Source organism: Pantherophis guttatus, chromosome 5 (assembly GCF_059756535.1).
Source record: "Pantherophis guttatus breed Tessera chromosome 5, ASM5975653v1, whole genome shotgun sequence".
NCBI lineage: Eukaryota > Metazoa > Chordata > Lepidosauria > Squamata > Colubridae > Pantherophis > Pantherophis guttatus.
This window is the reverse complement of record NC_142067.1, coordinates 15,968,743-15,986,482: the sequence shown is the minus strand read 5'-3', so window position 1 is coordinate 15,986,482 and position 17,740 is coordinate 15,968,743. Positions and strand designations below refer to the sequence as shown.

At 39.9% G+C, this 17,740-nt stretch overlaps 1 protein-coding gene across 8 annotated transcripts in view; it reads right to left on the bottom strand.

Moving 5' to 3' along the window:
- CNTN5 (contactin 5) overlaps positions 1-17,740 on the bottom strand; it is an 827,378-nt gene that overhangs the window by 202,981 nt on the left and 606,657 nt on the right. For all 8 annotated transcript variants that reach the window (XM_087894620.1, XM_087894619.1, XM_087894622.1 and 5 more), the window contains one exon: positions 11,107-11,202. In XM_087894620.1, coding sequence (XP_087750746.1) covers positions 11,107-11,202 — 96 coding nt within the window. The remainder of the gene's footprint in view (positions 1-11,106; positions 11,203-17,740) is intronic.

The following is a 17,740-nucleotide window of genomic DNA, read 5'->3' as shown; positions in this document are numbered from 1 at the left end:
CTCAAACTACAGTACAATGAATTAGAAGCCCAGCTCTTTTTGATGTAAACTGTAGATTACCTTTATGAAAAACATTTATTTTTCTGAAAAACTTCAGTATGCACTTCACATTCAGAAACCAGGGAGACACGTACAGTAGAAGTTAAAGGATAGCATTTTTTCTTATGCCCCATATATCCATATTCCTCCCTTTTGTGTACAGTAAATCGTATGTTTTCACACAGCTTATTATCAATGTTCATTAATCTCCATGCAAGTCTTTAATGAAAGCAATTTATTTGTTGCGCTGGAATATTCCACATAGGAGGAGGTGATACCATCTATTTATTACCTAGAAATGAAATTGCTTCCTTTTGAGCTCTTCGTTGTTCTTGATCTATCACATACATACCTGCCCAAATAAAACCACAAACTGTGACTTTGCCTTTATTCAAGTTTAATTACTGTGATAAATCTTTGGAATTTCTTTCTCTCTTGCTGCTTTGCACAGAGCTACCAAAGATGAGTTAACGTAGTAGATTCGTGACAAAAGCTGATCCTGCACTTATAAACAGAATGGCTTTCTGGCTATCACAGAATGCCTCCCTCTCCCCATTTGCTATTCTAGTTCAAAGGATAGTAAACAGAGAATCCGTAAATTTAGGGGGGGGGGGACATTTCTTTCAGCTGGAAAAAGATTGAAAATGGGAAAAAACAAAATACTATCAACCTCATGAGTTTTGGTAACCCTAAGGGTGTAGGATAAATATTTTAACAAGAATGAACGCAATCCTAGATGCCACATTTTTATGTAATGTGGTTGAAAGAGCTGAATATATTCAACCTGCAGAGATAAGGTATAAATGGACACCATATAACAGTGATGGCGAACCTATGGCACATATGCCTGGGGTGGCATGCAGCTGCCTCTCTGTGGCCATGCGAGCAATCGCCCCAGCTCAGCTCCGCCGCGCATGCGCACATGCCTCCCACCAGCCAGCTGGTCTTCGGGTCTCTGCCACTCATGCGTGGGGGGCAGGCCGCATGCGGGGGGGGCTGCACGCACATGCATGGGGGGTGTATGCAGGGGGCAGGGGGCATGTGGGGGGCATGTGGTATGCATGGGGTGTGTGCATGCATTGTATTTTGGGGGTTCGCAGGCACGCTTTGGGCACTCGGTCTGGAAAAGCCATCACTGCCATATAACATTAAGAAGGTTTTGACAGTGGAAAAAGCTGCTTTGAAAGCCAGGGAGCATTCATGGGCTAGAGGTATTTAGGTCACATTTCCCAAGTCTGGTTTCTCTGCCTCTCTAAATATCTGCCTCTCTACAGTAAAGTTTTACCACTTCTCATGCAGATCTCTCATGAAACATCAAAAATTAAGCCTTCTGGAAACTGCTGAATGAAAAGTCCATAGCCATATACAGTAAGTAGCCTTTCATTTGTGGAATAAAATTTTTCTCCTTGTCTCCTCTCCCTCTCAATATGTTCTAGGTGTCCCTTCCTGAATCATTAGGGCAGAGGTTAAGGGGAAAGAGCCTTGGTAGTACAGTGGTCTAAGACACCCTGTTATTAAACTGGTTATTAAGACCAGCTGCCTGCAATTACTGCAGGTTCGAATCTCGCCAAGGCTCAAGGTTGACTCAGCCTTCCATCCTTTCTAAGGTAGGTAAATTGAGGACCCAGATTGTGGGGGCAATAAGCTGACTTTGTATAAATATACAAAAGAATGAAGGCTATTGCTTAGCGCATTGTAAGCCACCCTGAGTCTCCGGAGAAGGGCGGCATATAAATCAAATTTTTTTAAAAAAAAGGATTTGCAGAAGCAAGATAAACCAGTCTTCTGACAGAACTTGTTCTGATGGATAGAACAGAACAGAATTCTTTATTAGCCAAATGTGATTGGACACACAAGGGATTTGTCTCTGGTGCATACGCTCTCAGTATATATACAAACAGAGTGATAGGTCATAGACTATAAATCATAAGATACAATCATAAATCATAAGATACAAAAAACAATTGATATATCATGATATATATAAACAATTGATATATCATGATATATCAATAGGAGAAGGTAGTAGGAAAGATGAGAGGTGAGAAAGATGACAAGGATAATAGCAATATAGCCTACTACATGGACAAATATGCCCTATGATGGTGTCCTGAGGAGATAAGTTTAAATAGGTTATGTCCTCTCCAGGGGGAAAATAATACTGTGTGTGTTCTTAATATCGTTTTTTTCCCTTGAGCTTGTTTGGAGGTTCTAGCAGGGTAGCGCAGCTATCGTTTACCCTTGACTGAAGATCAGTACACTCCTTCTATCTGGGATAATTGTCCTCTTCCACTGAGCGTACAGCTTCGGGAGGGATACACATGGAGTGGTGAGGGAGGAAGGGGACACCCGCCTAGCCAGCCAGATCAGCCGAATCAACCCTGGTGATCAATAAGGTGACAGATGTCACAGCCAAATCGCCCTCATATCCTGCTGGAAATGTAAAAAAGCACAAGGTACCTTTTTTCATGTATGGTGGCTTTGCCCGGGAATCAAAAAATACTGGATTAAAATACAAAAATGGTTAAATGAAATTACACATTGCCAAATAGAATTGAAGCCTGAACTGTTTCTTCTGGGGATCATTAAGGGAAAATATCCTAAAAAGATTAAATATTTGATCATTCATATTATTACTCGCACAAGCCTGGAAAATGTCCACCACATCGACAAATTGTGTAATAATCCGGAAAATTTTTGAGTGTGCAGAAATGGACAAACTTACTATAGAATTAAATAACAAAGAAGACTTGGAATATTACTCAACCTGGGAAAACTGGTATGCTAATGGATAGAAAATAAAAATAGGAAATATATAGATCAAAATAAGACATAAATTGTGTTTACATGTATTTGTTCAAGAAGGAATATCTGAGAATATATGAATAGAGTTAAGATTTGTGTACTGTTGGAATGACGTTGAATTGCACAACTATCATGGATGTATTTTTGTTACAGATGTATTTGTATTAGTATTTTAATATTTTAAATTTTAATAAGGGTTTTTTAAAAATTAAAAAAAATAATACCGTTTTTCTCGCCAGTGGTATATAAATAGTTGTATGTTGCCAGTGATAATAGCAAAGGATCTCACATTTGTATAGTAAGCTGGACTTGAGCCACTCTTTTGTCCTTCAACAAATGGCTGAATATGAAAACAAAGCTGCCCTCACTGAAGATTATTCTGCAGAGCACACAGAGTGGTTAACCAGATCAGCAAAAGACTAAATGGCAGCACTCAGATAAATATACTGTGCTTGGTTAATATTAACCTTCACACCTTGTGGGGTGTGTGCTTGTGTTAGTGTGCTGTATGCTGTCAGCCAGCCAGCCAGCTGGGTTAGCTTAATATGTAATAATTCAGTAAGCAAGTTAAATATGCTGTGGGCAGTGTAAGATACGAGAAAGCTGGACATTCAGTGTCTCAAGTGCCCTTCAATTACAGAACACTTCCAATTAATGAAAAGCTGGGCCCTAAAACTTGAAATATTTTTGGGGAAACTTTTTTCTGAGCGGAGAGGTGTGTGAGACAATTAAAATAATTGGGAACACAGGTAGGAAAGTCAGACAACCCAATTTATCAAAAGTTAATCAGCTGCCTAATGATGCCAATATTTCTGTTTAGCCATGTGTTAGACTAATAAATCACTATCAGCCTCACTCTTATCCACTTATTATTCATACAGTTCCTTGCCGAGCAAAATCTGACTTTCTCACCTGATCTTACATATACATAAAATGCAGCTGAGTCTCTGTTATCCTATATATCATGGGGTGCTACTGGGAAACCAGCAACCTGCTCCCATTTATCTTCTTCTTGTCAAATAATTGTTATTTAGTGATAATGCATAGCCATCTGTTGTTTTATTTGGAATCCAAGGCTGCATCCCCTGATTACAGTTCCTCTTCAAACTCTCAGCTACAGCAGCTAATATTTGATGTTCACTTTCTAGGAATACACTTTCAGCAAAAGAGAGGACACATCACCACTGCTTCCTTTTAATTTACTTATTTTTTACACATAGTATCCTGAGATATTTTAAATAATCTGCTAATATCCATGTAGTATGGAATTTGTCTCTTCACGGGCGGCCTGATAAATTTTCACAACTCTATTCAGTTTAATGATAGGTAAAGGTAAAGGTTCCCCTTGCACATATGTGCTAGTCGTTCCTGACTCTAGGGGGCGGTGCTCATCTCCGTTTCAAAGCCGAGGAGCCAGCACTGTCCGAAGACATCTCTGTGGTCATGTGGCCAGCATGACTAAACACCAAAGGTGCACAGAGCGCTGTTACCTTCCCACCAAAGGTGGTCCCTATTTTTCTACTTGCATTTTTTATGTACTTTCGAACTGCTAGGTTGGCAGAAGCTGGGACAAGTAACAGGAGCTGACCCCATTACACGGCACTAGGGATTCGAATCGCTGAACTGCCAACCTTTCGATCAACAAGCTCAGCATCTTAGCCACTGAGCCATCGCGTCCCCTAAGTTTAATGATACAGTGCTATAATCAAACAGTCTAGAACCAGTTGTACACTCACAAATATGGGATGTCAATTTGCTAGATATGCCACGTAAAGGTGGAGTCCCAAGGGTAGATAGCCAGGAATCTTGAATAGGAAACAGTGTGTCAGAGTTCCGACACAGTGTTACTAATACCTGTAAGATATTGAGGGAAGAAGGAATAGCCTTGAGGGACAGGAGGAAGTACTGCTACCAAGGAGATGGTTAGATAAAAGGGCCCAGAATCCAGGATAAGAATATAATGTGTGTCTTAGACAAACCCAATTCTAGTTCACATGTAGATAAAAGGACACAGAAAGAAAGCACATTCAGGCTTAACAAGATTATGTTACTACAGTTTTACAATAAGAGTAGTACTGACTTACACAGTATTGGTTCCCTGGTCTGAAACATTTTGAAGGGCTGACACAAGGTGAAGGAATTCAAACGATTTTCAAGGCTGAAAGTTCTGCTAGAGCAGGGGTGTCAAACTCACAGCCCATGGACCAGATGCGTCATGTGCTGGCCCTGCCCCCGCCCGGTTTAGTGAAGGAGAAAAAAGTCCCGATACGTCTCACATGATGCCACCGTGACAACGCAAGTTTGACACCCCTATGCTAGAGGGTCAACATCAGCAAGATGGTAGATGGAGCATCAGATATCAGTACAACATGGATATTCATAAGGGATGGGCCTTATATTGCAGAGTGGTGCAGTAGCCTAGAGGTGGAGCTCTCACCTCACAATCAGGAGGCTGTGAGTTCGATCCTAGTAGAGGCTGATATTTCTCTCTCTGGGCACAATGAGAATATATCTGCTGAAAATAATTCTGCATTGGTGACAGGAAGGGCATTCAGCCAGTAAACACTCAGCTCCATTCAGTTGCCCAGACTCCACCTTGCAAGGGATTATGGGGTCATTAAATGAAAATGATGATGATGGGGCTTATATTACAACCACCATCTTGCTCATTTTGCCTCTTCACATGGGCTTTCTGCTGAAACTCCCCAATTACAAAAATGTGCATTCAATCATCTGTGGTCTTTACTGAGGCATTGGCTTTAATTGCAATTACAAATGATAATCAACTTAGTCAGGTAAGATATTTGTGTTCCCACCTAGAGTCATCAAAATAATTGGTATGCTTATTTGCAAGAAAATTCTAGAAGTGGTGGGATATCTGCCAAAATCCTCATGCAGTAGTGTAAGAACTTTGCTAACCTCGAAAGTGATTAGTTTGCTAATGAGCAGCTCAGAAATTAATATTCACAATGTTTGGAGTTCTGAGGGTAGAAATAGACAAACTATCAGCACTGGAAGATCCATAATTATCATATTGATGAGAGTAACCCACATTGTCCAAAGGGAAAAAAATGGGGACAACTGAAATAAGACACATATTGAAAAATGGTGAAGCAGCTGTGGGATGATGGAAGTATGCACAGTCCTTCAGTTTTTAACTGGAAAATTCATATAAATTCATAGCAATGCAACCTTCACACCTATTCAGTTATGCTGTCATCACAGATTCATTTTCTCCAAGTTGAACTTTTCTCCATTTTTTTCCCTAGTTAAAGCTTAATAATCTCCATTTCACTAGACTGGAGTCAGTTATAAAGATACTATCAGGAATGAGGAATGGGTTGGAATTAATAAGCTGGTATCTATTATGTTGGAATGTACGTATATTTTAGTGAAGGAAAAGTTCCTTCGTATAAATCTCCCTCTAGAGGATTACTCTCTCTGTGTGTGTGTGTGTTTGTGTGGAGAGAGAGAAAGAGATCTTATATTATCCTATTTACTCCATATTGTCAGAACTTTTCAGAATTGGCATCACTCACTGATTATTATTTTTTTAAATCAGGATTAAACCTGAAAGTTTTTCATGTGAATGCTATCTAGATATTGATAAATCAGGTTTCTTTTATATCATTTCTTCTATAAATGCATTAATTTGCAAATTAAAACACATAATTTCATATGCAAGTTTTTCTAACATATTTATATTGTACACAATTTTCTCAAATATATGCATTTTATATGCATTTTTTTCCTTTCATTAGGTACTTAGATCTCTTTTCTGGGCCATAAGAGACCAAATGTCCAAACGTTGGTGTCTTTTTAATTTTTTTGTATCATTGTACATAAATTCCTTTGAGTCCTATACAGATCCCTGTGGAACTTTCAACGTTTATGTCAATTCCTAGCTCAATATGACAAGTCAGTAGACAAGGGAAATGGAAACATTTTCTAAAATATGTGGAATGAAAACTACTCAATATATATACATACATACATACATACATATTATATATATATATATCTCATAAGGCTGGAATGAGGAATCTATCATGGCACCAGCACCCTTATTTTATTTAATCCAAAGAAGAACATTTTATCCATATGCATGTGACACCTTGTGCCTGCTTAGAATAATTCTATCATTTATCATTATTATGACAGACGAGCAATGCCCTCAAACTCAGCTCAACGTCTGGCGACCATCTGAGTACATCCATGTAGTTCATCACGCATCATTTGCCATTGTCTTCTAGGATATTTTTAACCCTCTAATTTAGTCAACGATCTTGAAATTCATGGGTAGAAACCCATCTATGCAGTAACCAAATTTAATCCTCCTTACTGTTTAACCTAGGCAAGGTCAACTCAAGGATGAGATGTATCTTCTTAATGGTCCACTGAGTTATATTGTCTACAGTGGAAGTGTAAAAGAACCCAGAGATGATTTTTGAGAAAATAAATAGTAGCTGCTGATAAAAACACTATGAAACTTTCAAGATTTTGCTACTAATCCTATATTGATAAAGTAGAGTTCTAGCATTACTTCTGGTATTTGTCTCCAGACCTGACGTACCAGAAAGAATTGGCATTAATGAAAATCTCACAGTATTTCCCTTTCCTTTTCCTTCTTATGCCAAAGAGACCCAAGTAGGACAATCTTTAGTTTCTTTCTCACATTTTCTTGTTTTTTTCTCAGTTGATGCTTTACTAATTAAACTAACAGAAAGGTAAAGTGCAAAGTAACAAAAAAAAAGAGTTTTAAAAAAGGACAAATCCAATCAAAGTGGGAAGAACTTAAAAAGTGACAAAAATAAAAAAAGAAATTTGATTCCTAACTTTATTCAGTACAAATACAAATATATAATAAAATAATCTCTAAATTCAAACAAAAACATCATATAAACAATATGCAAATGTAACAATCCAAAAGTCTCCAAATCTATACAGCAAAATAATCTCTTATTTGTAGCATAAACCTTAATAATGTACAATAAACACATGCACACACAAATACGTACATATTATGCACAATATTTTCCATAATCATAACAAATCTGATTATCAAACATTTTACTAATTTAAGATCATCTCTATGCTCCTCTAAGGGAAACCTGAGGCAAAATTTCACATTGATGCATTATTCCCAACATTAAAGTATATTTTAATAGAACTTTTCAACATTTTCCATCTAAGACTTTGAGACTTAGAAGAAACTTTTCTTTTGAGTCCTAAACAAATCCCTGTGGAACTTTCAATTTTTATGTCAATTCCTAACACTGTAGTTCAGTATGACAAGTCAGTAGACAAGGGAAATGGAAACATTTTCTAAAAGATGTTACCACATGCTGGATTATTCTGAATGATTCTATACGCTAAAATAAATATATACTGTACATCAAAAAGCTGAGAATTTTCTTGACTCACTTATGATATAGGGAAAGGGAGAGAAAGATGTTACGCTACAAAGTACCAACTTTTTTTTTTTTTAATTTGATTTATATGCCGCCCTTCTCCGGAGACTCAAGGTGGCTTACAATGCGTTAAGCAATAGCCTTCATACTTTTGTATATTTATACAAAGTCAGCTTATTGCCCCCACAACTGGGTCCTCAATTTACCTACCTTAGAAAGGATGGAAGGCTGAGTCAACCTTGAGCCTTGGCGAGATTCGAACCTGCAGTAATTGCAGGCATCTGGTTTTAATAACCAGCTTAATAACAGGGTGCCTTAGACCACTGTACTACCAAGGTTCTTACTTCTATAGCAGCATTTTTATTAGAAGAGCTTTATACAGTAAGAACTAACAAAAACCATTTGCTTCTGGCTAACATTTCTTCTCATAGACAAGACAACCCTCTTCTATTGTGGCATTTTGAGAAAGTTCCCATAATATCCTCAGTGCAAATGTGCTCAATGGCCCAGAGAGGTTGTCAACTCCTGACATAAATAATACATAACAGAGAAGAACTACACCATCTCCCAGGTTTTGAATGTACTCAGCATTTTTAATCATTCAAAGCTGAACTTGCAATCAGAAGTGGTAGAACTCAGATGTTTATCATTTCAGAGAAAACTAGGGCTATAATGAGTAAGGACCTCATAAAAATTATCAAGATTTTTGGCCACTTTTCCCAGGACTCCTACAGTAGATAAGAAATCTGTTGGTAAATGACTATGTCAGGGTTCCGACAGATGCCCTAATGGAGCCAAGCTTCAAAAGAAATCCAGTTATTTATTAGGAGCAACATGTCGGCACATACCCAAGTGAAGCCAGCTCTAACCCACAAATTGCCCCCCAATTTATGGCCCAATTATGGCCCTGTTTCCTCCTCCTCCCAGGGTATATCATAAATCACATTCTCCAACGGAGCACTTTTGCGGGCAGTAGAGATCCCGCCCCTCCAGCTGTTGCCGGTAACCTGGCATACAGCCTTGAGAAAAGTATGTGTAGAATGTGTTTCTGGTTGTGGCTGCCATGCTGCTCCATCAGTTTCCCCCCTCCTGCCTATGGCAACTCGAGAGCAGGTCAGGGATGCTTTGTGAGTTGACAGACTGTGGGTAATTTCTAGTTTTATTTGTTTCCATCAGTCATAGTTGCTTGTGGGATGTTTGTGGGAATGTAAACAACTCCAGGCTGATTCCTATTTGTTTTGTCTCCAACCCCAAACTCTGTCTATCCTTCTCCTATAGAAACAACACTGTGGCTTTTGTATAGATAATCCCAAAGGGATGGCCTTTGGCAATTCCAATATTAGCCAATACATCTAGATCAGAGCAAGCCCGCACACCATTCAGTTCAGCTATCAGAAAATAAAGCATGATGTTTATTTATCAAAAACCAGCAAATGGAAGCTACAGCTGGTACATAAAGCAGCTGCCCAAACAGGCCTTAAAATGGCCCATGTAACAAGCCTGTTGCATAAGCTGCACTGTTTGTGAGTTTGCTTCAGGTTCCAATTCAAAGTGTTGGTTATGACCTTTAATGCCCTTTATGGCATGGGTCTAGTTTACCTGAGAAACCATCTCAGCCCATTCCACTCAAACTTGGTAGTACAGAGGTTTAAGGCACCCTGTTATTAAGCTGGTTATTAAGACCAGCTGCCTGCAATTACTGCAGGGTTCGAATCTCGCCAAGGCTCAAGGTTGACTCAGCCTTCCATCCTTTCTAAGGTAGGTAAATTGAGGACCCAGTTGTGGGGGCAATAAGCTGACTTTGTATAAATATACAAAAGGATGAAGGCTATTGCTGAGCACATTGTAAGCCGCCCTGAGTCTTCGGAGAAAGGCGGCATATAAATCAAATTAAAAAAAAAAACTGGCAGAAGGCCATGGTCTCTGTTGGTCAAGGATTTCTGGTCAGCAGGGTTCAGGAGAAGAGCCTTTTGCCATGATTCCTGCCCTCTGGAATATCATGACCCTTAAGTTCAGATCCTCCCCACCTTCTTGGCCTTCAAAAAGGGCCTTAAAATCTGGCTCTACCAACTGGTGTTTCATACTGGAGGTAGTTAATGGATTAAGAGCGGATTGTCCTTGCATATTGGTTCCTTCCTTAGCTATTTTAATGTTAATATTTATTGTTTAAATTGTTTTATTTTGTGGTTTTTATCTTGTTATCTGCACGGAGTATAAGATGCACCCAAATTTTCAGCCCCTTTTAGGGGGGGAAAATGTGCATCTTATACTCCGAAAAATACGGTAAGTCCAAGATGGCAGCCTTGATGGTATGAAAGCTCCATCTATCTTTTTATGTATGATTCATGAGAAGTTGAGGCATTAGTTCCGTCCTCTGCAACAACATCTATATAGGACATGGTAGAAGGTTACTGTATCTGAACAAATTTCAACTGAGCTACATCCAACAACAACAAAATAACCACTATCATAATTTGATCATGAAAGAAGACCATGATCCAACTCATATCTGAATGGGAAAAAATGAATCATTTCACATGGGCTTCAACAACATCTCTCTCAGCTCTGACATTTAGCAGAGCTCTGAGACCGGGGCGGGGTGGGAGAAAGTCCTTGGACGACTCTTATTCTACTATCTGCTACTGCTGTTTCTATTCACTGAGCAAAATGGATTAGTTTAACCTTATTTCAAAAATGCTAACTCCGGTTCAGAAGCTTTTACGAGACACAGACTTTAATTATTCTTTTGATAGCTCAGGTATCAAAGCGTTTACTGATCCACTATCAAGATCACGGCTGAAAATTATGAGCCCACAGAGTTGCTATCAATTTAACATTCAGCCAACCTTACCTGGTGAGTGAAGTGGAGGAGAGCATATTAGTACCACACCTTGACCTTCTCTCACCGAGACAGCACTTCTTGTTCGTCCGCTGAAATTCCCCAGATCTGTTAACATAAGAATGCAATTTTGATTTGCAAGGAGAACGTTTTCAATATTAGTGTCCATACAGAGTTATTTTCCTTTCTTTCTTATGCTAAAAAAACATCGCTTTTTCTATGCCTCAAAAACACAAAAGAGAACAAAACATCCATTTCAATGTATTCTGGATAATTACAGCTAGTAAATAGAGATATTCCATGTGGCATTTTTATTATTTCTTAGAGGATGCAGAAATGTGTCAGCCAAAAGGCATTGGGCGATATGCCGGTTTATAACAGGTATCTAATAGCTCTTTTACAATTTCTCACTTATTGATTTCTTCCCTAATAAAAAGCCATTCTGTGTACAGTTGAAAGTGATGCAAAGGGAGGTGAGGAAGCTGTGCATCTTACCTGTATCCTGGATAAAGCTCTTGAGTGTTATAAAAAGGATACTGCAACTTAACTAATAAACCATACAAATGTTTGCAATATTGGCTCTATTGGTCTGTAGAGATTCTCAGTCATCCAGGTCATGGTTGTCCCCAAAGTGCTTTTTCAGGAGGCAACTGGACTTTTCTTGTTTTTTTTTCTTTGAAGACGTTTCACTTCTCATCCAAGAAGCTTCTTCAGCTCTGACAGGATAGTGGGGAATGGAAGGATTTATATTCCTTGCAAGCAGCTGGTCATTTGCATCCTTCTAGAGCAGGGGTGTCAAAGGGCCTGGTGGCTCAGCAGACTGATAGCATTGTGATTAACACCAGCTGTCTGCAATTACTGTAAGTTCGAACCTCACCAGGCTCAAGGTTGACTCAGCCTTCCATCCTTTCTAAGGTAGGTAAATTGAGGACCCAGTTTGTGGGGGCAATAAGCTGACTTTGTATAAATATACAAAAGTATGAAGGCTATTGCTTAATGCATTGTAAGCCTCCCTGAGTCTCCGGAGAAGGGCGGCATATAAATCAAATTAAAAAAAAAACCTCACATCATCACAGCAGCATCACGTGATGTATCTTGACTTTTTCCCCCTTCGCTAAACAGGGTGTGGGCATGGCCAATGCATGAAGCATCTGGCCCGTGGGCTGCGAGTTTGACACCCCTGTTTTAGAGGGTTGTTCTTGGATGAGAAGTGAAACGTCCTCAAAGAAAAAAAAAACAAGGAAGTCCAGTTGCCTCCTGAAAAAGGAGCTTTGGGATTGGCTGTATTGGGAAATCTGTGCCATGGGTTCCTGTTGAGAAGATATTATGATTCATGGCGTTCACATTAGACTATAAAGCTCTGAACATTATTTTTTTAAAAATATTAAAAAATATTTTAAAAGTCTGAATTCCCTAATTCTGTCAAATTCCTATTGTGGGGAGATCTTGCTTATGATCTCAGCTATGGATATGTCTCACTCAGTGGTGAAATGTAAAAAGAATTATCTTTTAATTCTCGCATAGCCATACGGGACATTTTTATTGTTTTTTATTGTCTTGTTTTTCTGCCAATGGGGCAATATTTTTTTGAACCCTTTTGAACCCTTGGCCTTATTTTCGGGAAGGTCTTACTATTTTGGGGTGCGTGGAGCAAGATGGGGCTCCTCTTGCCATCTTACCTGATTTCCAGCTCTGCATTTAAATATTTTCAGGGAGGACTTACTTTTGGATGGGGGCTTATTTTAGTGTATGTGCTCAAAAACCCGATTGGGCTTATTATTAGGGGATGAAGCACATGTTATGATGGATTTTAAAAATATTCTTTTATTATTTTGGATTTTGTCAAATAAACTAATAAAATATATATTAAAATTACAGGAAAGGAGAGAGGCTAGCATCAGCAGCGGTATATTTGTAACTAATTTTAGTTACGATTATCTATTGTGTACTCCGCTTGGATGAAAAGAAAGGTATAAATGTACATAAACATAAAGAACATAAACAATAATTTTCCATCTCTTTCTATCGTTCCAGTCCCACAAAGCCTTTCCCTCACCTGCAACTGAAGTATATATAATGACACCCCCCCTTTTTTGCAACGTTGCCTAATCACTTCATTTGTACCCTACAATAAAGTTTGCTGTTTGTGTGTTCAGCCTAAACGATTTAAAAACAAATATATTGAAACAAAGCAGGAGGAATGGTCACTGACTTCAAAATACTGGCACAAGCAATTAAGGTGGGTAAATTGTAGGAAGGAAAATGTCCTTATTTTGTAATTTATTGTCAAAGACAATTCTCTTATCTACAAATAAGCCACCTGCAGGGGTGGGCTGCTGGGGGTCCGCAGGGGTTCGGGAGAACCTATAGCTAAGATTCTGTACAATTTGGAGAACACCCAAATCCCACTCCTGGCTGGTCCTGCCCACCCCACCCCTCCCAGGAGTCCCTATGTGGCCCATTTTGAATAAATGGACCACATAAATAAGTGCAGGGTGCGCATGGAGGCTCAGGGAGGGTGAAAAATGGGCCTACCGGAAGTTCAGGAGGGGCAGAAACGGGCCCATTTCTGGCCTCCAGAGGGCTTCTGGAGCCTGGGGAGGCCATTTTCACCTTCCTGGAGGCTCAAGGAAAGCATCCGGAGCCCAGGAAGGGAAAAAAGCCCCCCCCACCCCCGGTGGTGCAGGAAGCTGACTAGGTGGTCATGGCCACCATGGCCATGCCCACCCAGCAACCAGGCAGAGAACCCCTTGCTAAAATTTTTGAAGCCCACCCATGGCCACTTGTATCTGTTTCTTTAGCAGCATTTGGAACAGGAGTCTTCTTGGCTTTGAAGGTAAATCTATGGAGATTTTCAATCAGCCGGGTCATGGTTGTCCCAAAGGTAATTTTTTTTAAAAAAAATAAGGGCAGCTGGACTTCCTTGGTTTTTTCCTTTGCAAATGTTTCACTTCTCACCCAGGAAGCCTGGAGAAACTTGATGGATGAGAAGCTAAATGAAAAAACCAAGAAATTTGCCTTTAGGGGAAAAAAAGCACCTTTGGGACATCTCTTACGCTCAGATGGGGAACACATTTGGCTTATTAATTTAGTTGTTAGATCTTCTCTTATACATTCTGTTTTGCAGCCTCCACCCTGTGGAAAAGCAGTCCCCAGCGATTCTCAGCTCCTTCTCCCGGGCGATTCGCAGGTAGCAAGAAAACACAACAGGACACATGCAGAGTCTTCAGTGAAGTTGGTTTAATGCTTAGCAGGAACTCCGGAACAACGCTGAGCTCTATAGTAGTTTAATGTTGGCACTACAAACAGCCGCTACGTAGCGCCCTTTATACATTTGCCCTACCCTTCCCTTATTACCAACTGGATAACAATCAGCTGTGACACGCAGTCACGTGCGCCCCTTTTCCGGGTTTCTCATTCATGGGAGCGTCCTGGTCAAACCCCCCCTCGCTTTTCCCTAGCCTGACGCCTCGGCCGCCTATTCCTGGTGCCACCACCACCATTTATGAGTTTGTGTGTCCAGCATCTGGGTGCAGTCCTGCGTCCTTGTTTGTCCGGTTTGCTGAGCGCAGTTCTGTGGTATCAGGTACGTGTGCATATCCTCTTCCTCCTCCCTCCCATTCCATTATTGTCGAGCAGAGGCTTGGGCTCGACAGCGATAAGGACAGTACCCTGTCTCCTAGGAGAGTGATGGCTAACTTTTTCCGGACCGAGTGCCCAAAGCGCATATGTGTGTGCGCGAATGAATGCGTGCACACCTGAACCCCCAAGATGCAATGCACATGTGGCCCCTGTGCATGTGCCCCACCCCCCACACATGCAAGTGTGCCCCCTGCCTCCTGCACATGTGCGCATCCCCCCATACATGCTCCCTGCACATGCGCATCCTCCTGCATGCACCCCCCCTTCCCATGCATGTGCACATGGTCCTCCTGCATGTCCCCGCCCCTGCACATGCATGGCAGAGACCTGAAGACCAGCTGGTCGGCGGGAGATGTGCACGTATGTGCAGAGGAGCTGAACTGAACTGGGGCGACGGCTCGCGTGTCATCAGAGAGGGTGCTGCGTGCCACCTCTGGCACACATGCCATAGCTTCACCATCATGGTCTTTAGAAAGCTCTTAAAAACTGATTTTGGCCCTAGGCCTGAGATTAATATATCTGTTGCATTGAGGGCCCCTGTTCGGTTTGATTTGATTGTGTGATTTTTACCTCATTTTAGCCTTTGCTGTCTAGGTAGCTTTAGGTTTTATCTATTTTTATGGATTTTTGTTTTGTTTTCTACGCTGCCCTATAATAAGGGAGTCCTATAATAAAGGAGGCGATTATACATTTAGACAAACAATCATCATCATCATCACCAACAACAACAACAGCACCATCATTATGCCTTTTGTTCAGGAGCTCAAGGTAGAATGTGTAGTGCTACCTCATCCAATCTTTCCCCACAATAATCTTCTGAGGTAGATTAAGCTGAATGGCACAAAGTCATTGAGGGAGCTTCTGTGGTTGAGGATAAATTTGAACTTGGATTTTGAACCTGTCAAGTACACCACAGTAACAGTGACTAGGTTCTATTCGTCAAAATTCAAGAGTTACACCTAATTCCTTGTTACCTTTTCATCTCCTTACTTCTGTGCTACTTTTTTTTTTTTTGCTTGCCCTTGAACCTGTAATTTAGATAGTTATCATCTTACATAAGGAACAATGGCTTCTTATAAACATTATCCAGTGCAGGCAAGGATTAATAATACCATTCACAGAGGAATAGAGTGACAGGACTTTTACAGAAATAATTTTTTCATGATTTGATATTATTAGCCTGGTAGTTTTAGATGCTTATTTTTAGAAGGTGAAATAGGTTAGTAACATAAGAAAGCTGAAGGAAAGAGCTGGAAAATATATTTCTGCAAGAAGAATGAGGTCAGTAGCAGTCGGATTCCAAAATGAACTTTCTTTCTGTGAAGAAAAAAATAAATAAACAGGCTGCCTGTTTTCCTGCTGAAATCATTAGAGAATTTAAGAACAGAAAATTAAATTAACCCCTGACTGGGTTTTACAATATACAAAATATATGAAAGACTCTCTCCCTCTCCCTCTCCTTCTCTCTATGTATGTGTGTGTGTGTGTGTGTGTGTGTGTGTGAGAGAGAGAGAGAGAGAGAGAGCGTGCATGTGTGTGTGAGGGAAAGAGAACCTACCTGCAATTCTGAAATTTGGACAGTTAAAAGCAAGCAGGTCTTAACTTTATATGTAATATTCAAATATTATGAGATACGCCAGCATTGGCCAACTCTGAACAGGATCCGTACCCAACATGGTGTCTGCCAGGACTCATTGTTTAAGTGGGGTCTTGTCTCTACCCACAGTGTGACTGTGGTGCTCCTCGACAAAATATCCATCACATTGTGTCCGAATGTCCATCAAGAGCTTACACTGGCCCAATGTTTGATTTTTTTTCAACATAAACCACCCTGTCCCTGAATGGCTGGGTAGACTGGACATTAACATTTGAACTACTGTAAGTCCATATATTTGCCATATGCTAAATAAATAAATAAATAAACAAACTATGAGACTTGGCTTTTCAGCTGTTTAATAAAGAGATAAATTGTTATTTATAAGCCTTATAAACTTCCAATCCAACCCAAAGTGTGTGCAAAATATTAAAAGGATTTTTTAAAAAAAATATTCAAACCTCAACTTGATATTTTAATTCATCAGAAGTCAGTGGATGTACACCTGAATATAAGTGCAATTCTGAAAGAGTACTGAATATCTTTCATTAAAATGCTCACATTACAAAAAAAAAATGGTTGAAGAATATGGGCTTTTTTCAGCTAGCAGTGAATGCTAATATGCATCCATTATTTTTGAAGCATAAGTTTCATTAAGAAATACTTAAGAATAGAGAAATTCATTTCTACCTAAACTATATCTCAAAGAGAGGGAAACATAAGGAGAAATAGAGAGACAGAAAAGGAAACAGCTTTCATTTTGTTTCTTAAACATAGCAATAGCAATAGCACTAGCAATAGCACTAGCAATAGCAATAGCACTTAGACTTATATACCGCTTCATAGTGCTTTTATAACCCTCTCTAAGTGGTTTACAGAGTCAGCATATTGCCCACAACAATCTGGGTCCTCATTTTACCCACCTCAGAAGAATGGAAGGCTGAGTCAACCTTTAGCCTGGTGAGATTTGAACTGCCAAATTGCAGGCAGTCGGCAATCAGCAGAAATAGCTTGCAGTACTGCGCTCTAACCACTGCACCACCTCAGCTCAAGATACTTATTTAACTAACACTAGACTTCATGGGGAAACATACAGTAACAGCATGTGAGGACTCCTCCCTCTTATTTTTCTCTTGCCATTTGTCTTATTGATCAAACCATTCAACTGCAAAGAAATGGGATTTATTTAATCCAGCCTTTATTATTTTTATAAATAACTCAAGGCAACGAACATATCCAACATTCCTTCCTCCTCTATTGTTCCCACAACAACCCGGTGAAGTAAGTTGGGCTGAAAGAGAGTGACTGGCCAAAAGCCACCCAGTAGGCTTCCAGGCCTGATGTGGGACTAGAACTTACAGTCTCCTAGATTCTAGCTTGGTGCCTTAACCACCAGACCAAACTGGGTCT